At 38.0% G+C, this 23,939-nt stretch overlaps 1 protein-coding gene across 14 annotated transcripts in view; it reads right to left on the bottom strand.

Annotated features, from left to right (window-relative positions):
• L3MBTL3 (L3MBTL histone methyl-lysine binding protein 3) overlaps positions 1–23,939 on the bottom strand; it is a 127,887-nt gene that overhangs the window by 29,284 nt on the left and 74,664 nt on the right. For 12 of the 14 annotated variants that reach the window (XM_063813457.1, XM_016956299.4, XM_063813462.1 and 9 more), the window contains 3 exons: positions 19,701–19,815; positions 18,193–18,295; positions 7,959–8,108 (listed from right to left, as the gene is read on the bottom strand). In XM_063813457.1, coding sequence (XP_063669527.1) covers positions 7,959–8,108; positions 18,193–18,295; positions 19,701–19,815 — 368 coding nt within the window. The remainder of the gene's footprint in view (positions 1–7,958; positions 8,109–18,192; positions 18,296–19,700; positions 19,816–23,939) is intronic. The other 2 variants (XM_063813461.1, XM_063813465.1) reach the window with 1 other exon arrangement.

Below are 23,939 nucleotides of genomic sequence, written 5' to 3'. Positions count from 1 at the left end.
TCATTTTCTATGTGGGTCAGGAAACTAAACAACAACAGTTTGGGCCATACCACTCTAATTAATGAGAGAGTGCAGGTATGTTTTTGGGGAATTTATCTTAACATTTAATAATCACTCCTTACATATCTGGAATGGTGATCTCACAGTTCAAAGTGTAGGAGTTTTAACTGAACAGAAATGTTATACAGCTATTGCCTCTTAGGTTACATAACTGATAGCTGTCCATGGAAGACAGATGGATGGTTCGAGGTCACTACTGCACGCAAGGGAGTGTGCTCAGGTTAGGGCAACTCGGAGAGTAAGAAAAGACATGGCCCCTGCCTTTATGGAGCACATCATCAAGCAAAGTACACAGAGGTGTTTACCCAAGAACGTCAACAGCATTGGGACGTGCGATGAGAAAGCATGTAATGAAGGACCTGGTCCAAAATCTGGATGATCAGATAAAGCTTCCCTGAGGAAAGGAGAGTGAATCTGACACCCCAAAGATGAGAGATTAGCTAGGAGATGGCACAGAGAGGATCTAGACAGAGGGAAAGCGGGTATCTCAGGACAGGGTGGCTGAAGCATAGGTTGAAAAAAGAGCCTGCAGAGACAAAGCAGGAGTTAGGCAGGGGCCAGATGACACAAGGCTTTGTAGGCCATGCTGAGAATTAGGGTCTTAATTCCAAGAGTAACGGGAAGTCATTGAGTTTTGAGCAGGGGGACAGACGCTCACATAAATATTTGAGTCTGGACTCCAAAGCTCTAGCCTGGCAGAATGTGGTGGGCTAAGATAGGATCTCAAATCTGAGTTTTAAGGAAGTCCCAGGGGATCTGATATGAAGCCAAATTTGGGAATGAGTGTGATGGAACATTAGCTGCCCATGGCTCTATTCTGAGCAGGTGACCTTTAAAATAATGTTATGACAGGAAAAGGACATTCATTCCTCACACTGTTAACTTATGCTAGTCCTATTACATAAGCTCTGAATCAAAAGCAACGTCAGCACATCACTCATTCTGGGGACTGCCTGGCATCTGGAATAGGCATTGGGTTGGTGCCACAGCCCACAGCTTCACTTCAGCACACACCAGCCTGATCCACCTGTCTAACCTGTGCTGATTTCCTGCAGGACTTCCCTGGGCTCTGGCTGCTTGGCCTGCTATGTGGCAGGGAGGATGTGCTGGGGAATTAACATGTACAGCCTCACTCTGTGGTTCAAGGGAATTGGTGTTTCAGTAGTTCAGCTCCCTCATCCCTATGGTGGGCTAACTCTGAGATATGCAATTTACAAGAAATCCCAGAGTTTTCCCAGCAGGTCTGTGTTCCTGCTGTCCATGGTGGTAACCAGCGTGACAACTAAGCTTTTTCTGGCTGCCTGCCCTTCCCTGCATCACTTCCTCACTTGCCTACTGATATTTTCTTGACCTCCTAAGTAAACTACTTGCAATTAAATCCTTGTCTCAGAGTTTGCATCCAAGGATGCAAACTGTCTCTTGTGTGGCAAAGTGCATTAAAAAAAAAATCATAATGTCTGGTAACCAAATTTTAGTAAATTCTTAAGAAAAATGCAAAGAAAATTTGTTAAAATCTGAGTGGGAAACTACATCCAGGTGAGTAATGTGATATTATGGGAATCTCTTGCTTGAGCAATCTATTCAAAGCTTAACTTAAGAATAGCAAAGAAAACTAGGTATTGATGGAACATATCTCAAAATAATAAGAGCTATTTATGACAAACCCATAGCCAATATCATACTAAATGGGCAAAAGCTGGAAGCATTCCCTTTGAAAACCGGCACAAGACAAGGATGCCCTCTCTCATCACTCCTATTCAACATAGTATTGGAAGTTCTGGCCAGGGCAATCAGGCAAGAGAAAGAAATAAAGCGTATTTAAATAGGAAGAGAGGAAGTCAAATTGTCTGTTTGTAGACGACATGATTGTATATTTAGAAAACCCCATCGTCTCAGCCCAAAATCTCCTTAAGCTGATAAGCAACTTCAGCAAAGTCTCAGGATACAAAATCAATGTGCAAAAATCACAAGCATTCCTATACACCAATAATAGACAAACAGGAGCCAAATCATGAGTGAACTCCCATTCACAATTGCTACAAAGAGAATAAAACACCTAGGAATAAAACTTACAAGGGATGTGAAGGACCTCTTCAAGGCGAACTACAAACCACTGCTCAAGGAAATAAAAGAGGACACAAATGGACAACATTCCATGCTCATGGATAGGAAGAAACAATATCGTGAAAATGGCCATACTGCCCAAAGTAATTTACAGATTCAATGCTATTTCCATCAGGCCACCAGTGACTTTCTTCACAGAATTAGAAATAAACTACTTTAAACTTCATATGGAACCAAAGAAGAGTCCATATAGCCAAGACAATCCTAAGCAAAATGAACCAAGCTGGAGGCATCACACTACCTGACTTCAAACTATACTACAAGGCTATGGTAACCAAAACAGCATGGTACTGGTACCAAAACAGATATATAAACCAATGGAAGAGAACAGAGACCTCAGAAATAACACCACACATGTACAACTATCTAATCTTCGACAAACCTAACAAAAACAAGCAAGCGGGAAAGGATTCCCTATTTAATAAACGGTGCTGGGAAAACTGGCTAGCCATATGCAGAAAACAGAAACTGGACTCCTTCCTTACACCTTATACAAAAATTAAACTAAGATGGATTAAAGACTTACATGTAAAACCCAAAACCCTAGAAGAAAACATAGGCAGTACCATTCAGGACATAGGCATGGGCAAAGACTTCATGACTAAAACACCAAAAGCAACTGCAACAAAAGCCAAAATTGACAAATGGGATCTAATCAAACTAAAGGGCTTCTGCACAGCAAAAGAAACTATCATCAGAGTAAGCAGGCAACCTACAGCATGGGAGAAAATTTTTGCAAGCTACCCATCTGACAAAGGTCTAAGATCCAGAATCTATAAGGAACTTAAATTTACAAGAAAAAAACAAACAACCCCATCAAAAAGTGGGTAAAGGATATGAATAGACAGTTCTCAAAAGAAGACATTTTGTGGCCAACAAACATGTGAAAACAAGCTCATCATCACTGGTCATTAGATAAATGCAAATCAAAACCACAATGAGATACCATCTCATGCCAGTTAGAATGGTGATTATCAAAAAGTCATGAAACAACAGATGCTGGAGAGGATGTGGAGAAATAGGAACACTTTTACACTGTTGGTGGGAGTGTAAATTAGCTCAATCATTAGAGAAGACACTGTGGCAATTCCTCAAGGATCTAGAACCAGAAATACCATTTGACCCAGCAATCCCATTACTGGATCTATACCCAAAGGATTATAAATCATGCTACTATAAAGACACATGAACACCTATGTTTACTGCAGCACTATTTACAATAGCAAAGACTTGGAACCAATCCAAATGCCCATCAATCATAGACTGGATAAAGAAAATGTGACACACATACACCATGATATGCTATGCAGCCATAAAAAAGAATGAGTTTATGTCCTTTGCAGGGACATGGATGAAGCTGGAAGCCATCATTCTCGGCATACTAACAAAGGAACAGAAAACCAAACACCACACGTTCTCACTCATAAGTGGGAGCTGAACAGTGAAAACACATGGAAACAGGGAGGGGAACATCACACACCGGGGCCTGTCAGCGGGGGACAGGGGCAAGGGGAGGGAGAGCATTAGCACAAATAGTTAATGCATGTGGGGCTTAAAACTTAGGAGACAGGTTGATAGGTGCAGCAAACTACCATGGCACATGTATACCTATGTAACAAACCTGCACATTCTGCACATGTACCCTACAACTTAAAGTAAAATAAAAATAAATAAATAAATACCAAATAAAATAAAATCCTCCCCCCACCAAAAAAAAAAATATAGTAAACAAATGGTCCAGCCATTCATTTGCTCCTAAGGAATAAAAGACATATAATGAAACAAAGTAATCTATTCCTCTTTCAACAACACTAATAAAAACTAACATTTGGCCGGGCACGTTGGCTGATGCCTGTAATCCCAGCAATTTGGGAGGCCGAGGCAACAGATCAGGAAGTCAGGAGATTGAGACCATCCTGGCTAACATGGTAAAACTCCGTCTCCACTAAAACCACAAAAAATTAGCTGGGCGTGGTGGCACACGCCTGTAATCCCAGCTACTCGGGAGGCTGAGGCAGGCGAATCCCTTGAACCCGGGAGGCGGAGGTTGCAGTGAGCCAAGATCACGCCACTGCACTCCAGCCTGGGCGACAGAGCAAGACTCCATCTAAAAAAAAAAACAAACAAAAAAAACACCTAACATTTATTGAGGGCTTATGACTTATTAATCACTATTCCAAGAGCTTCATATTTGCATTTTTCATCTCATGTAATCCTCATAAATTATGAGATTCAAAGTGAAGAGCTATTGAGTAATTCATCAAAAATCATACACCTAGCAAGTAGGGAAGCCGAGATTTAAATCCAAGCAGTGCCCCATGTTCCTAATCACCACATTCTGCTGCTCTTTTCTGGAGGAACAAAAAACATCATGGTGTTGCTCTTGCTGTGCTGGGCTTCAACTACTTACTCATTTGTTCCTTGGGCCTGCATCAAAGACAGAACTAATCTTCAGAGCTACATTAAGAGCTTAGATGGCCATGCATGCAGAACAATGGCAAAAAGCCAAGTGTTAAAGTTGCATGGGAGGAAAAAAACCCCTAAGAGAGTTTAGTTGCATCAACTTTCTACCTCCAAAGTTTTAGTGTCTCTCACTGGTTTATGTACCTTAAACTATAACTAAGACAGTACTAAACAGAAAAAAGGTTGGCATCACTGACAGCATTTGCTCAGGAAGATAACATTTGAGGAAAATTGCCAGAAGAAACAAGAACCATGCTTGTATAATGTATGGGACACCAAGTATAGCACCTAGAAAATGCTTAATAAATGTTTTTTTAATATATCAGTATTTATTTTCATTTAGTTTTACTTTTATAGACACTTTACAGGAATTATAGAAGCTTCAATGAAGATGAGATTACTTGCTACCTCTAGGTTTTAAGGCATTAAATTCTTTTTAGTTAAACAGAAAGCTCAGGATCCTCATAACCTTTTTTATTTTTCAACCTCTTTGTATACTGCTGATTTATCCAAGGTGGAACTGACTTACTGCATCCTGGTTATGTGGGAAGAAGAAAGAAAAAATATAAAACTCAAAATAAATAGTTAGAAAGTCTAAGTTGTAGCTCTTTTACATTTCCTACATATTAAAACTGTAGTTTTGGCCAAACCTGGTACAGAAAGTGAGTCAAGATGATACAGTTCAACCTATGAATACCTCTACAGAGCACTCACCTCTGAACCCTTAAGAAAAATACTCCAGGGTGTCTAGGGAGAGGTATCAAGTCATGACACTAGGACAAATTGGGTCCTACCACTGCTTCTCACTCCTGGCTGATCTCAGGCCAGAGGATGGTCATTGCTACTCTGCCAGTATCTTCTCAAGGGTTAGACATGGACACCTCTGATCATTTTCACAATAATCAAATGAGACACTTTGACATAATGATTAAGACACATGCATACACACAATTCAAAACATAAGATTACTAGTAATGTGGCATGCTCAGGATTTTCCTGAAAAGAAGGAAACCCATTGGGAAATGAGTGGAAGGGCATTTCTTTATCTCTTAAAGATATGTTTCCAGCCTTGGGTTACACTCAAAGTTAAGGTTTATAAGAGACCAACAGGAAGGGAGAAGGGCTCTTTGACCTCTTGGAAAAAATGTGAGTCAGGATGGAAGATGGGGAGCTTTGGAAGGGGAGGAGATGATTGGGAGAAGAATTCTAAGACCAGCGTTGCTGCATACCTCAATGGTAATCAAACCTCCTACCACTAACACCTTCTGAGTGGAGCCATTTCAGCAGATCACTAGCTCACAGGCTGCTTCGGACATTTTCATTTCTTGCTTGATTCCCAGAGCCGCAAAAAGGGGAAGTGGCAGAAAGGGAGGCTCAACTAACAAACTAAAGTACTGCTTTGCACATATACAGTGATATAGAGCAAGGACATACATTTCATTTTATTTTTGACAGTGGAGGTGACAATCCTAAGTGAGTCAATTCAAGGTCTCAGTGAGTAAAGGCTTTCATTGAAACCCCAGAGAGAGGATGGGAACTTTCAAACCCACTCATTTTTGCAGAAAAGTTACAAAAACAGTGAAAAGACAAGGAAAAGTAATGGCAGGTCAGACCTCATTGACTCAAAAGATGGTATGCCAAGTACTTGCACAGACATTATTTCATTTAATTATTAATAGGTAATAATTATTAGGTAATCAATAATTAGGTTTTAATAAGTAGTAATTACTAATGATAATTATTAATAGGCATAGGCAAAAATATCATTTTTAAAATATTTAGACATGAAATATGTGCAATGGGTTATAAATAGAAAACTTTAAAATGTCTGAGATTGTTTCCTTGATCACAAATGCTGACCATGAGGAAGGCCCAGGACCACATGTGAACAGAAGACAGAACACCGAAACGGTTAGACTCATTATAAAGATTACTCTACTCTTATATGGATTTACAGCCAAAAAGGAATCCACAAAATCATCCAAACTAACCACTTCTTTGCTCTGTAAGAAGACTTTGGCTCCAGGTATTTGGACCAAGCAACCAGACAATTATTGAAAAACCTACAACAGGCACTACCAACCCTTCTGAGTATTCTGTTGATACTTTTTAAACAATAAACAATTTTTAAATTTTTTAAAACCAATTTTGAAATCTAAAGCGTATTCTTACCACTGTTTTAGTCAATGAACCCTGTATCTATAATCATGTCTACATGAATTAATAACCGTTATATGTTTTAAAGTTAATTTTTTTTTTTTTTTGAGACAGGGTCTCACTCTGTCACCCAGGCTGAAGTGCAGTGTCATGATCCTGGCTCACTGCAGCCTCGACCTCCCAGGCTCAAATGATCCTGTTAAATTTTTTCAAGTGACCCTCATTTTTGGATGCTGGGATTTGGTAAATGAGTGTATGTTATCAGTCGTGGTTTTAAGGATTTAAAAAACCATCACTGTTGTTAATACCAGAAGAAGTTGTAGGTGTCCCCTACTCCATCCAAAGGGTAAACTGCTTCTCTATAAAGAAAACAATCCTTTAGTTTAAATGCCATTACTCCTATGACAATGCATTGATTTAAATGCCCACTAGGTTCATCCAGAATAACGGAAATTATAAAATATAAAAATAAACTACGTAGCCTTAGGTTTTAAAGTAATTCATAAAAGAGAAAGCCAAAACCTAAGTATTAAGAAATGTCTTTTTCCTAATCTGTTCTTTCTTTTAATAGCATCCTCAGTTAATATCAGGGCACGGATCACTTGCTTAAAGATGTATCAATTTGGTTCTTCACTTAATAAACCACTGGGGTTAAACATTCCAACTCAAGTAAAAACTAAATGACTGGGCTTATAATACAATTAACATATTGATAATTAAATGAAATAATGTATATGCAAGTACTTGGCATATAATGAGCACTAAAAGAAATAATGTCCATTCTTCACCAGTCCACCACTTTTCTGATAAAGGTTGACTCTATGTAAGTATTGATCAATTCATGCAGAAATATTAACTGGTATGCAGTAAAATGACTGGAATTTCCAAATTCCTACCTCTAACACCAAGCAAATTAAAAAAAAAAAATGAGTCAGAGAAAAATCCTGCCTGATTTGGACATGCTTTTATCAACTCTCTAATTTTTTTTTTTTAAGTTCAAGTACTGATCTCTACCATCATTTCACATTAAGTCAGGTGTATTTTCAACAATCTCCAAGAAAACATTGCTATATTCCTATAAAATATCTAAAAGATAAAAAATCTCTTTAAATTAGAGTACTTCTAAACAATGCTAATATTAGCTCTTTGATTACCTGATTTCAGGGGAAGAAGAGCTTTCATTTGCATCTGTCCTTTTATTTCTTGGAAATGACGGACTAGCCGGAGGCATCTCACCACTTAAGCGGTCTGGAAAAATACGGTCTTTATTCAAATTGATTTCTGAATAGGGACAGTTGGCAGCACTAACAGATTAAAAGAAAAGAAAAAAAAAAAAGAACATTGAACATTTCCATTAGGCCATACTTCTTCCAATTAAAATGACAGGATACAGAATATAAAATTCTAAAATTTAACTGAATATGTTATATTTGTTATATTTTATAATCATACATACAGCATATTTTATCTTTAAAACATAACAAATATATACAAATAGGAAATAGGTTTTTACACTAGACTTTAAGAAGGAATCTGTTGCAATCGTCAGAACTGAGCAAGAGTCACTGAAGGATTACCTCTGTGCATATCTCTGGAAACAATCAGCCCCAAGAAAGAAATGCTTAAGACATCATTCAGGACAAAGGTGGGAGAGAGACTGATTGATTGCTTAATGGAGCAGATTTGCTTCTGCTTCCTAAGGGGATCCTCCAGGACCAGGGCAGTCACACGCTATTTAATTTCCTTTTTTAATAGTTACTACCCTCCAAAGGAAGGAGGTTTCCTCATGGGCTGTTCCCTGTGTTCAGGTCTGGACCTATGCCTGATGTTCTAGAAAATATATGGATCAATTTGTAGCTAATCTTGTTCATAAGATGAAAAAGGACCAGAGGCCAACTTGGATAATGATGCACAGAGCTCATTTCCCTTCCATTTGTGACTACCAGTTGGTCTCTCAGGTCTCATTTGGTGATCATTCCTGAAAGGAAATTGAGGTCACTCATTGTTAACTCACCATTAGTTAGTATACTCCTGTGCCCAGGGCTTCAGCATTCCAGTCTCTGAAACAACTGGGCAACTGCCGTATCTCAGACCCCAATATACATGGGCCTCTCCAAATAACTGCCTATCTTGCCTCTCTGCTTTTGGGAAGCATTCTTAAATCTGGAAATGGTTTGGGCCTTAGGTAAATTACATCAGAATCGTCTATGTTCTTTTCTTCAGTGTAGATGACAGTGAGAATGTTGATAATCACCCAGGGAAAATTTTTAAACAGTGTCTAGCTACCCTCTACCAAGACAATCTGATACACCCTCCTAGGAAAAGGAGGGAAGAGTTAAAAGGGCTGCCAGGTGATTCTGATAATGGCCTATAAGATATATCACAGATATCTCATAAGCAAAAATTCTAACTTTATTTTCTTTAAATACTGCTAGTCTACACTGGTATCTATCCAAAAGAAGAAAGCAAATAACATCTGATCATGTGCTGACATAAATTTATATAATGTTAGCTTAACATCAACCAAAACAAAAACCAGTGACATTTATGGAGCACTTATGATATATCAAGCACTGTGCTAAGTGCTTTACATGCAATATTTTACTTTATCTTGCCAACATCCCAGAAAAAGGCATTTCATGCAACAAATTAAAGCTTACAACAGTTAAGTAACTTCAGTCTTTATTTCATTCATTTATTCAAGAAGCACTTATCATGCATTTATTATGTGCTAATTACCTTTCCAGGCATTGGAAACTCAGTGGACAATAAAAAGACAAGAAACCAGCTCTCTGGTTTCATGGAGCTGATATTCCAGGGGGAGATCGGCAATACACAATTATACACATAAATTAGATAACTTCATATGGTGATAAACGCAATGAAAAAGAAATACCATGATATAAAAGAGGGTGTGAGGATGCTATGACGGAGTGGTGAGGAAGGTCCTCCTTGGAGAAGAAGCACCCGAGCACAGCTGTAATGGTCAGGAAGAAGATTCGTAGGGAAACAATGTGGGAAAGAATGTTCCAGGGGATGGGAGGAGCAGTGCCAACAGGAAAAGCTTGGCTTGTTTGAGGGAAAGAGAGACCAGGTTGGCTAGAGTGTGATGGGGATGAGATGAACTAGGAGAAGCAGGCAGGCAAATATCATGTAGAGCCTAGCAGGCCAGTCAGGACTTTATATTTTTAGCAAACATTACATCTGAAGCTGATGGAAGATCTTCAAATAAGAGAATGACAAGGTTTGATTTACAATTTTAAGGATTACTCAGGATGCCTTTTGGAGAGAAGATTTTAAAGACAGAGAAGATTTCAAGGGACAGAACTGGAGCAAGAAAAGTTACTTAAAAGTTATTTCTCTTTTTGGAGAGAGGATTTTGAAAGCAGAGAAGATTCCAATGGGACAAAATTGAAGAAAGAAGAGTTGTTCAAGAGTAAAGGTATGACGTAACTTGGATTTGTGTGGTTGAGATGGGGCAAAAATGAAGAAGTGAGTCACAGTATCCTTTGTCATCCCAAGAAGACCTGTGGATGGATGGGAGATGGGAAGCAATGGAAAGGAAGAGTTCAGGAATGGCCATTTGGTTTTTGGCTTGAAGAACTGGGTGGTAACAGAGGTGCCTTTTTTTTCCCCCTGAGATAGAATGACTAAGGAGAAGATGATTTGGGGGTAATATCAGAAATTGTGGAATTTGTTTATTAGACATCCAAGCAGAGATGTTACTTGCCCAAGGTCACATAGCAATGAAGTAGCTCAGCAAAATGAACACACTATTTCACGCATCGCCATGAGCATGGGCAGACGGTAGTATTTCATTGTATTCATTTAGTAATAATGTGAAGGAAAATCCATTCCCAACTATGATGTCTCTTTTGAACACCAGCCCTTTATATGTTTCACGGGATCCTAATTCAGAGTTCACGGATGCAGGTGACCAAAACCAATTCTGCCTAACTTGAGCAGAAAACACTCACTGTAAGGGCATTTGACAGATCAACAGGAAGGCCAGAAAAATCAGGGTTGGGTAGGAAGCAGGGTACAAGCAACACACTCCCTCAAAACGATCTGCACAGGAGGAGGCTGCTGGGCAAGTGGCCCTCACGCCACTGCTCTCAGTCCCCCTGCCCTTTCCAGGCCCTGGTCTAGTCCTCAGTTCCATGGAGGCTGCAATCGCAAGGTCTGACCTGCCTTCACCTCATTCCTCAAGATGGAAAGCCCACATGGCAGCATCTGATTGGTGGGTGTGGGATTCCTGCCCACAATGAAACTGCCAAAGGCCTGAGAAAGGGAAGCCTCGGTCCCTTGTGGCTCCCTAGTAGGAGGTGTCAGACCTAACATCACCTTGACTTCAAGGAAAATACAAATGTTCACTAAACATTTCTACTCAGATGTCTCAGCGTCACCTCACAATAAATACGTTTAAAAACAACTTTATCACCTTTAACAAATCACGCCCCCCACCCAAAAATGATTAAAAATTCACTCTCCCAAAAGATAAACACAACTAGCTCCTCCTACTGTTCCTGACTCTGTTTATGACAAAATAAATTTATTAACCCAACCTCAGGTCTTCACCATCTTTGACTCCACTCTATTATTTGTTCCTTATATTGTGTGTTTTTGTTGCAAATTTATCTACTTAAGCTTCGTGGCAGTAAAAAATAATAACAATTTAAAGACCTTTTTAGTTTCTTTAAATAAACTGTATGCAGCTATTCCTCGAATATCATGACCAGCATTTCATTCATTGTTATACACTTGGCCTTACAATTATTAAATAACTGTATATATATTAAAATTGAAATTTTACTGTATATGAAGAAAGTGACAGGTTCTCTTCTTTACCTCATCCACCTTCGACAATGGGAAGACTCGCAGGATTCTTAGACGGGCTGGGTCCCCAATTTAGCACTAATTACAGTTACACTGTAGACAATTTATATTCTAAGCCCTAGGAGGGCAGCATCGTCACCTATTTGTTGAATAAATGAAAGAATATCTCTCTAAATCACCATATGTAAACTTGGATAGCTCAAGAGAGGGGTTAAGACTGCAGCCATTATGACACTTACCATTTAAATATCTTTTTTTTTTTTTTGAAAATAGATTGCTAGGACCAGAGAGTAATTTCAATTATAAAATCTCAACCTAAAGCAGGGAAAAACATTCAAAGCTCTCAAAGCAGTGATTTACTAATGATCTACCAAGGGTAGCCTATCAGCTATTGATTTTATGTTAACCCCCTTTCTCTGAACTCTGAGAAGAGTCAAAAGGGTCAACAAACCTCCCATTTTCACACCTACTCTGGGGTAAAGAGGAAAGCCAGCTGGCTCCTGAAGTGGGAGGTGATGACAAAATGGAACGCCACAAAATGCAAAAGGAGCTCAGGTGACTGGACATGCATGGAGGGGGACATCAGGGAGCCTGGTTCTGACCCTGCTCTGCTGCTTCATCCTCCACTCAATAATGAGCAAGCACAGGCTCCGAGATTCTGTTTCATCTGTAAAATGAGGATGGTAGTAACAAAACTGACCTCGGATTAAGTGCATTACCCAGGCCAAATGTTTACATTACCTATTTAATTCTCACAATCCTAAGAAGTAGTTCCTTTGGGGCTTAGAAAGGGATGTTGTTCAGCGTCATTCAATCAGTTCCTGATGGAATTACATTAGGAACTGTGGCTATCTCTTAACCACTATATTATATGGGTGAATAGTACCCTTGCACATTGAAGAATTTCCTTATTTCTAACCCATGACAATGAACTTGATCTGAGAGTACCATCTTCTAGCAAGATGCCACTGCCTGCTGCCTGTACTCATAGAACTAACATGGATTGTGTGCTTAGGAAGTGTCAGGCACTGTTCCAAAATTAACTCCTTTACTTATCACACTATTCTTATTAAGCAGATACTATTGTCACCAATTTATTTTATAAATGAGGACACCGGCACAAAGAAGTTAAGTATTGGCTCAAGGTCACAGAGCTTTGTAAAATAATCTTATCTGATGGCTTTAAAAACGAAAGCCAACCTATAGAACGTGGGTCAAGTATTTCACTATTTCATCTATTCCCATTAACCAGCCCTTGGAATAAAAATTAGGGTAAAATTCACAAGCAATTATGTTTTTGAGGAGTTGGAACGACTCCTGTGTCATTTCAAAGAACACAAGTGACATATGTGATCTGCATCATGTTAGAAATGTTGCTTTTTCTGTTCCATATTTGTTCTGTTATGAACAGATACAAAATTGTTAACTTCTAAAACTGCATATGAACTTTAAAAAACTCACCAGTGCTAATTAAACATCTATGGAAAAAGTTGGTTCTCACTAGGCTTATAGACTTCTAATTTCTCACGTACTAAGTTTCTAGTGACAAAACTTTAATAACGTGTGGCTTACCACATAACGTGTGTATGTTCTGTCATGGTTAGACACATGCACATGTATATGTACAACTCTTTACTATTATGCAACTCCTCAGCAAGCAGAAGGACAGAGTCCCATAGGATGATACTGTTCTCTACTGTAAGTACTTTATTGAGGTGCATCCTACACTATTAGCATATTATTTCACATATCAGCTAAATATGCAAATACTTGCCCCACTGGCTCCTCTAAGAATGTTTTTTTCTAGGGAAGGCTGGTCCAGCTCATTAGGTGTGGTAGAAGGACTGCCTTATTCACTGTTCTCCAATGCCACCTTAAAAACCCTTTTAATTGTAATTTTTATTGTATATTTTTATACAATAAAATATACAATATACAATAATTGTATATTTTTAACAATTAGGCAACATCTCCAGTTTTCTAAGTTCTCGCACAATCATTTTCACACTCTGTCCTGACAAAAAACAGTTAAAAAAAAGAAAAAAAAAAGAAAAACACACGACGCAGGCTCTATCAGGCCACTGTGCATTGCATGAATGCCCAGCAGTTAAGAGCAGGGACTCCAGTGCCTTACAAGCCTGGGTTGAATTCTGATTCCGCCAATGTACAATCTCGGGTGCTTCCTTAAGCATTTCAATTCTCTGTCTCCTCATCTATAAAACAAGAACTAGAAAAGTGCCTAACATTCACAGAGCTCCTGTGAGGACCAAATGAGGTCACACATTAAGTCCTTGAAGCAGTGCCTGGAACATAGGAAGTCATCAATAAATCCCACCGATTATTATTATTTAAAAAGAAGAGTGACATTTAACCTCTATTGTGTAAAAAGAACATCAGCAAAAAGTAAACAGCAAGAAAAACTCCGTAACATACCTCATTATGAATGCTCTGCTTCCCTCATAAAAAGCTGACGCTTCTCTCTGAGCGCCACTCCACTCCTGCCTCTATGAGAATCTGTTTACACCAGACTGGCCTCTTTAGAAGGAGGGACCCTCTCCTCTATACAGTCCCTCACCTAACCCAGCAGGTGACACAAAGAAGGCACTTAACAAAGGTTTGTTCACGGATAGATGCATGGTGAATACATACGATGTTTACAGCTTGCAGGGGCATACCAAGAGTTACTAATGTTTAAAACATTCCATGGACTTCATTAATATCCTTTAGGTGTTGCTGAAAACATTCCTTTCTCTTTTCTTGTTTAATTTCTCCAAGACCAAATCTTACAAAGAAAAGATTCAGTTCTGAAGGCACTTGATGTGCAGAATGTTTACTTTTTTTTTTTTGAGATGGAGTTTCGCTCTTGTTGCCCAGGCTGAAGTGCAGTGGCGCAATCTTGGCTCACTGCAACCTCTGCCTCCTGGGTTCAAGTGATTCTCCTGCCTCAGCCTCCGGAGTAGCTGGGATTGCAGGCATGCACCAGCACATCCGGCTAATTTTGTATTTTTGGTAGAGATGGGGTTTCTTCACGTTGGTCAGGCTGGTCTAGAACTCCCGATCTAAGATGATTTGCCTGCCTTGGCCTCCCAAAGTGCTGGAATCACAGACATGAGCCACTGCGCCTGGCCAAATGTCTACTTTTATATAACTTTATTTCCTTTAATCTCTTCCCATTCCTTACCCTCTCTCGGTAGGCCAAATAAATGAAGTGACGAAGGGAAACACTGTGACACAACCAATATTAATGTTCCCTTGCTAGAGAGTTGGAATTAAGCAATCTGGCTCCTGAATACCCCTACAGATGAGAAAACCATACCCATCTCCAACTCTTTCACTGATCATTTATATTTCACCATTTTAAAAAACGTTAAATTATCAAGCTTCATTGTTTAGACACGTTTTGTTTTAACACTTCTTAGTTCAAATTCAAACACTGTAATCTTCAGAGAAGGTAACAACAAACGCTAGTCAAAACAAAGTCTCTTGCTTATGTGTTCATTAAATTGATTATTTTTGCTAAAATAGCAACTTTCTTTGTTATCTATGCAAAGAGTGCATGTTTTGATACATGCAGTTTCTCAGTAATTAATCCAAAGAGAATTTTCTCATTATGTTTTCCTAAACACAGCATTCTTAGTAAGAACAAAAGTAAGAGCCAGTGAAATAAACCTTTCAAAGAATATCCACGACGCAGTAAGCTCCTCCACAAGTCTACTAATGAAATGGAAAACAGGCTGTGCCTATTAAGGATTAATATCCGGCCAGAAAAAGAGCTTTAAGTGCTGTAAATAGGACAGCATAGTCAGGGAGTCTAAGAAAACTCAGTTCGAAGACTGAGGAGAAGGGATGTTAGCACTTGGGCAGAAACTGGGACCTCCAGGAGTTCTGTGAATTGCATCCCTTGGTCCAGGGGCTCGAGTCAACCAACAACTCTGCCCAAGGCACAAAATCTGCTAGTTATGCTCTCTATATGTGATAAGAAAATGAATACGGGTTCTTTATCAATGCTTGTCCTTTAAACCATCAGGTGTACTTCTGCCTCTCCTTCCAAGAAAATGAGTAATTCTCTATTATGATTCTAATTCCATTGGAAAGGGTTCCTTACCACATTCCTCTATAAAGTCTTCCACTAATCCTCTTAACAAGCACAACACTGCATCTATGAAGAAATGCTCTAAATATAACCACTGAAACTTGGTGAAATGGGTGTGGCCCAGCTGAGGAACCCTCGGAGGTCCACCTGCACACTTGGGGAAAGGCAGTCCTGATGAATGGCTGGGCCATCAGGGAGGGGACACAACTGTCACCACGGGCCTTGCTGTGAAAGGCAAACCTCTCCACTCAAACGTAAAGCAGTCCTAAGGAGACCATGGACACTGCCATAAGGTGTGTCTTCCTTCCAGAAGACCAAAAAAAGTTTTGCTTCACCTCCAATTGCACCTCAACAACATATTGTTAGTATTTACTCATTTTAAAATTTTCTTTGTTCTTTTTCTTCACAACTTGAACAAATTCTCTTTGCTCCAATGAACACTTTGTACAGCAGAAAGGGATGTGTGCCAAAGTTCTGATATTATTTTGTATCTTATGTTTTAATTAAATTATGTCCAGCTTTTATAGCTCCATCAGCCTGTGAATTCTTTGAAGGTTGGGTCTGTGACTAATTTATGGAGTAGTGTCTTGAGAGGCCATTAGAGGGGAGTGGTCCAGAGCACAGAGTTCCCTTCTCCCCAGTTGGGAAGTAAGGCAAGTTACTAACCTCCCCAGTACCCCCCGTGGCCTCACCAAAACGTGGGGGAAAAAACAGTTCTTATATCATAGGGCTGTTACAAAGGGTATCCAAGATATGTAAAGCAATTAGAGCAATATCCTGCACAGAGTAAATAAATGTTCAATAAATATTAGTTCTTGTTGAAAAAATGCTGCTCGAAAATATTTACTGAATGAATTTCTAAACGTATTGCTGCAGTTTGAATACCCCCTCCAAAACTCATGTTGAAATCTGATTGCCACTGTGACAATACAGAGGTGATCAGGCTCTGCCCTCCTGGATGGATTAATGACATTATCGCAGAAGTGGGTTTGTTATCATGGGAGTGGTTGTTATAAAAGCAGGTTTGGCCCTCTCTGGCTCTCTCACACATGCTCTCTTGCCCTCTACCTTCCGCAGCAAGAAAGCCCTCGCCATATGCTGGCCCCTGGATCTCAGACTTTCCAGCCTCCAGAAAGTGAGGAATAAATTTCTTTTCTTTACAAATTACCGAGTCTGTGGTATTCTATTATAGCAACACAAAACAACTAAAACAATAATGGAAATTTAGTACGTTCATGAATTATTTCTGGCATCTAGATTTACATAATGGCTGAAAATCCAGCTGCCTTCACTAGGCAATATTTAATAACTTCCAAGATGTATCATGTAACTTTTGGTTTGCAGTCAGACAAGCAACAAAAAGGATTTGCAAACGGAATCATCATCATCCTGTCTATGCTCAGACTTCTCACTCTGGAACATACTGAACCTCATAGAACATTAAGGAGGGTTGTTCGAAAAAGGAAGATTTGAGGTTGCAGAGATGAAAAAAAGAGAAAACTATATCCACATGAAAATAATTACAACAATTTTGCAATTCCTATTAATGTTTGGAGGAACAGGTACAGTAATCTTCAAAATTTTTAAAGACCTAGATTCACAACCTGTACAAACTAGATAAACAAGGAATCATTTTGCTTAGTGGGCAATCCAGTTACTATGTAGTTAGAACATTATACCGACAAATTATTATTTTAAAACATACCTAAATAGGTGATACATTTATTCCTTAAAAATGCCAGTTGAATCACAGGAATTTCTTAGTACTTCAGTAATATTTTTTTAAAAGACAGGATCTTGCTATGTTGTCCAGGCTGATCTCGAACTCCTGGCCTCAAGTGATCCTCCCACCTTAGCCTCCCAAGTAGCTGTACTTTAGTAGTATTTTTAACTCTCTACAAAGATCCCTAAATCACCAAATACATCACATTTCAAATGCATAAATTTGGTTTTTTTTTAAAGTTACTTAGGGGTAAAAGAAAAATATTTTAAAATGCATTTTGGACCAATGCACTCTCATGTTTGACTATTTATATTGTGCATTTTGTGATCTTTGCTGTTAATCTACAATCATCTCATCTCTCATTATTCAAATTATCAAGTCACCCAATCAGATAATATTCTACCAAATGATATCAACGGAGTCTCCCCTCTTCTCATTATTAATGATCAATGCAAAATAACTACTGCAGAAACTAACTATTTGTAAATCTAGTCAGGTTGCCAAGAAAAGCCAAAAAGCTAGAGTAAATCCATTTTAAACTGTGAATGCATTTTCTCCCAGGAAGATTTTACTATAGATATTCCCTTCATTTTTACATGATCACCATGGTAACCACATTTCTTATGGATCTGAATTTAAAATCAGTTCACATCAATTTAGTATATATGAAATTCATTATATATACATGTATATGGAACACCTATATCTGACCAAGTGAGTGACAGCTACCACACACCTGTGAGGGCCCAGATGTCTCGCTCTCTTGAAATGGCCAATCCCTTTACATCCCGGGGTTGAGCATCCACCATGTTCTGAAGCTTCCATTAATTCTAAGGGGCCTATGAAAGAGCAAAGAAAAGAAAGAAGGGGCAAAATATTAAGCAAAAATCTGTTAAGAGTCAAATGTCTGGATCAGAATAAGGAAGGAAAAGACTCCCTAAAAATCCAATTTTTGAACCAACATACATAAACAGAAAAAGTAGATCCTATAAAAATGAAAAATATTTTAAAAGACACTACGTTTAAAGGTTTTTCCTTATGACTATTCACACTAGTTATCTTTCTTCAACAATGAAATGGTAAACTTTGACGTAACAATCTTTCAAAACGTCATAAAGTCCAGAGATATCTAAATACGAATTAACAAGAAGACTCAAACAACTTTTATTAAGTAAATAACATAATTAAAGCATGAATACTCACATACTGTGAACACTTCAAGTACTACAGAAGAATCCAGAACGACAGTTCCAGATCCCTCCATGCTCTTCCTCCTACATTGCAGACCCTCCCTCATTCTGACCACTGATGTTAGTGTGGGCCCTCCTGGAAATTGTTCTAAATATTCAGACACATTCGGTTTTGTTTGATTTTGCCACATAAAAGGCACAACACAGATGTTTTATTTTGCCACATAAAGGCCCAATATCCTTCTTTGGTTTTTAACTTCTTGTCTTACAAATTTTTCTGTTGCAATACTAATATTCTTTGTGACTACTGCATAGTTTCTACAGCATAGTGCACCAAAATTTATTTAACCAATATTTTCCCCAAGCTTTGTTATTCTAAATAAGCTACACTGAATGCCATGTACATGTGCCCTTATGCAGTTTGTATGTAGCATCCAGAAGTGAAGTCACTGGATACAGAAGTACACTAAATTTTTTTAAAAACTTGATAATAATTTATTGTATTTCCTACATTTGTTTTGTATAATGTATACATTTTACTCCAAAATTAAGGCCGTGGTATGTTAAGTTCTCCATGTACCTTTTCTAAAATTTGAATTTAACTGAGATTTTTATTAAGATAATTATAGATTCACAAGCAGTTGTAAATAATAATACAGAAGGAGATCTCCTTCACACTTTGCCCAGTTTCTCCCAATGTTAACGTTTTGCAAAGCTATCATATAAAATTACTATCAGAATACTAACATCGAAACAATAAATTTTGAAAGTCTCACAAATTGTCTTCCAAAAATTCAACACTAATTTTAAGAGGTGATATTTACTTCTAAATAAAACAGAATGTCTATACACGCTTTACTTTTTCAGGCATTAAGTTTTTTTTCCGTTTATATTTCTGTGACCATGGTAATTAAAATGTAGTAAAAGGAAAGGATTACATAGAGAAGAAACATCAGTAGAGAGAGGAGGAGAAAAAGAAAGGGCTAAGGATGAAATCTTAAGAATGCTACATATGGAAATGGAAACATTTATACAAGCTATTCGTGTCTCTTACTCAAAGGAGGCTGAAGGGGATGTCCTGTTTTTGAACACCAGCCTACAGGGTGAATATCAGGAGAATCTGCATCTATCCAGTAATCATAGCAATTGTTCCAGCCATCAAAGTGAACCTGGATGACACAAGGACATTAACAGTACAAATTAAGTCATAAAAGTTCCTACAGTCAAAGTTCTGCCCACAGCATAACCATTTTCATTCTAACACATACAGTAGATTTAAAACCCAATAAATCAGTTCAATTATTCAAAATACTTCACTCATAATGTGAAAAAAAAGACATCTTTGAACCACCTTCAATGTATTATATAACCAGACATAAAGGCCCTGCCAAAAGCACTTTTTGGCCAACAGTTCTACAGACATATTATGTGTATTTCTCAACACCATGAGCAACATGAGAACAGGAACTGTTATAACATCTTCATATGATCAACATCAAGCACCCAATAAATATGCAGAAGGAGTTAAAAATTCAGGGAAGGGAGGGAGGGAAGATGAGAGGGGAGGGTAGAGAGGAAGGAGAGGAAAGGAGGACCTTTCAAGTAATGTCAAGCCTTCTGCAATTGTGTTGAAAAAGATTTTAAAAAAAGCCTGCTAGACACACATTCAATTTACGAAATATCCCTCCACCCAGTGTGTTTTTAGATATCATTTTTTCCTTGCAAATAACTACAGTATTTCTCAAATATGTGTTCTAGTATTGTTTTATTTTTAATTATTATGGGTATACATTTATGAAGTACATGTGACATTTTGATATAGGCATATAATGCATAATGATCAAATCAGGGTAACTGGGGTATCCATCACCTCCAGCTTTCGTCATTTCTTTGTTTTATGAATATTCCAATTCTACTAGTTATTTAAAAATATATAAATTATTGTTAACTGTAGTCACCCTAATGTGCTACCAGATACTAGATCTTACTGATTCTATCTAACTCTATTTTTGTGCCCGTTAATCACCCCCACTTTATGCCCTACTCCCTGCTATGCTTCTCAGGCTCTGGCAACCCTTATTGTACCCTCTTGTCCTCATGAGTTCAATTTTTTTAGCTTCCACATATGAGTGAGAACAAGCAGTATTTGTCTTTCTGTGCCTGGCTTATTTCATCTAACATAATATCCTCCAGGTTCACCCATGATGTTGCAAATGACAGTATTTAATTTTTTTTATGGCTGAATAATATCCCGTTGTGTATATATACCACCCACTTCTCTTTATCCATTCCTCCAACTGGTGGGTACTTAGGTTCCTTCCATATCTTAGCTAGTGTGAAAAGATATGTCTTATTATAAAGCAGTCACTGTTACCATCTCTATGGCCATTGTGTGAAAGGGCAGTTGGTCTTCTAGTGATGGTCACTAGGAATCGACCATGTTTCTTTTAGGTTATTATATATTTTTTACCTTTTAGGATGAAGGGATATACTGAAATGCTTTAGATATTTTATTTTTAAATCAACTTTGCCAGTTATATCAACTGATCACAGGGTATTAAAAAAACAAGTCTGCCAGTTAGATTTCTTTTTAGAAGTCTATGAACCTTTCATTCCTTACAAGACAACAGATGCCAGAGGGATAAAAAAGTCAAACACTAAAAATGGAACAATAAACATTCGAGAAGAATGTGTGAATGAACTTATTTGTAATCACAGAGTGGATCAGCCTTTGTAAGCAAAACACCAAACTCAAAAGCAGTAAAAGACTGATCAATTTGATTACATGAAAATTTAAAGCTTCAGAATGGCAAGTATTATAAAATAAAATGAAAGACCTACAAGAAACCCCCCAAAATACATTTGCAACACCTGTGTCAAGAACTCTCTTCCTCAATTTATAAAAATATGATGTATCAGCACAAAAAGATGAAATCCTACAGAAAGATGAAAAATGGATGCAAATAGCTCATTATCCAAAACATAAATATAAATGTTTAGTAAATATATGAAAAGACAATAAATTTGAGGCCAGGCTCAGTGGTTCATGCCTGTAATCCCAGCACTTTGGGAGGCCAAGGAGGGAGGATCACTAGATCCCAGGAGTTCAAGATCAGCCTGGACAACATGGCAAACCCCATCTCTACAAAGAAAAAAAAAATAAAAATAAAAGCTAAGTGTAGTCCCAGCTACTCAGTTATGCTGAGGTGGGAGGATCACCTGAGCCTGGGAGGTTGAGGCTACAGTGAGCCAAGACCATATCACTGCACTCCAGCCTAGGCGACAGAGTGCCTTTTTGTCTCAAAAAAAGAAAAAGAAAAGAAAAAAGAAGAAGAAGAAAAAAGACAATTGCTTTCACTTATAATTTAAAAACTACAAATTAAAATCACAAGATACAATTCTTCTCCTATTGGCCTGCTAAAAATGTTCACATTTTGGTAATTCCTACAGCTGGTTAAGAATGAGCATAAATGGGTGTTCTCATAGACCACTGACAAGAGTGTTAACTACTGAGATATTCCTGGAAAGCTATTTGGTAATAACAGTCGAGCACTTAAACGACATTAATTTTGACTTGATAATCTCAATAACTCATTGTTTGTATTAGAAAACAACTAGAAGTTACCACAGTGCCCATCATCAGGAGACTGGTTAATAAATTATGGTATATTCATATAATGAAATAGAATGCAGTTAGTAAAAGTATATATATATATGTGCTTAAAATAATGTTCTTTGCAATGAGTCTTTCTTAAGCTTAGAAATAAATTGATCTTAGAATCAAAACCCCATAGAAAATATGAAAAGACGTGTGTCAGCAAGATAAGAGAATACCCCAAGAAAAGCAAAGTATGTGATCCAGGAAAATGAAATACAACCTAGTCTGTCAGCAAAGAGAAGTGTCAGGATGAAAGCTTTGTACCAGGCTTAGAGTATTTCCACCCACAGTGGAATAGGTGGCTGCCGAGTATGAGAAAGAGTTCGAGAAGAAAAGAAAAAGATAAAGATAGAGTGTTGATGTAAAAATTTTCTCCCATTCTGTAGGTTGCCTATTCACTCTGATGGTAGTTTTTTTTTTTTTGCTGTGAAAAATACTCATCATCACTGGTCATCAGAGAAATGCAAATCAAAACCACAATGAGATACCATCTCATGCCAGCTAGAATGGTGATTATTAAAAAGTCAGGAAACAACAGATGCTGGAGAGGATGTGGAGAAACAGGAACACTTTACACTGTTGGTGGGAGTGTAAACTAGTTCAACCATTGTGGAAGACAGTGTGGCGATTCCTCAAGGATCTAGAACTAGAAATACCATTTGACCCAGTGCTCTCATTACTGGATATATACCCAAAGGATTATAAATTATGCTACTATAAAGACACATGCACATGTATGTTTATTGCAGCACTATTCACAATAGCAAAGACCTGGAACCAACCCAAATATCCATCAATGATAGACTGAATTAAGAAAATGTGGCACATATACACCATGGAATACTATGCAGCCATAAAAAAGGATGAGTTCATGTCTTCTGCAGGGACATGGATGAAGCTGGAAACCATCATTCTCAGCAAACTATCACGAAGACAGAAAATCAAACACCGCATGTTCTAACTCATAGGCGGGAACTGAACAATGAGAAAACTTGGACACAGGGCGGGGAACATCACACACTGGGGCCTGTCATGGGGTGGGGGGCAGGGGGAGGGATAGCATTAGGAGAAATACCTAATGTAAATGACGAGTTAATGGCTGCAGTAAACCAACACGGCACATGTATACATATGTGACAAACCTGCACGTTGTGCACATATATCCTAGAACTTAAAGTATAATAATAATAAAAAAAAAAGATAGAGTACTGAAAAATATACTTGAGCTTTTGACTCAAAGGCATGTCAGATCCACTGTTGCACTTGTAAAAATCTAAGAAGACAAAAAAACTAAACTATGAACAAATTACTGACTCCCAGAAAAATAGTCACAAGGAAAAGACTACTTTGCTCAACAGTGAATGAGAACAAAACAATGTAAAATAACTACTGAAAAGATAAGGGGAAGGGAAGAAGGGCAAGATCTAAATCTTCAATTACCACAACATGAAGAAAATAAACCATATTTAAAATTGATGAACTGAGAAAGAGTAGAATATAGGTAATATTTTAGAAAATTACAGATAAAAAGGTCCTAAGCAAGAGCTAAAAGAGCTGACAGTTTTTGCCTCTGGGGAGCCAGGCTGGGGAGTGGGAAGGAATGAGGCAGGAATAATCTTCTATTACTAAAAACAT

The sequence above is a fragment of the Pan troglodytes genome, chromosome 5 (assembly GCF_028858775.2).
Source record: "Pan troglodytes isolate AG18354 chromosome 5, NHGRI_mPanTro3-v2.0_pri, whole genome shotgun sequence".
Taxonomy (NCBI): Eukaryota; Metazoa; Chordata; class Mammalia; order Primates; family Hominidae; genus Pan; species Pan troglodytes.
The sequence above is the reverse complement of the archived record's forward strand: the minus strand, read 5'-3'. Positions and strand labels throughout refer to the sequence as shown.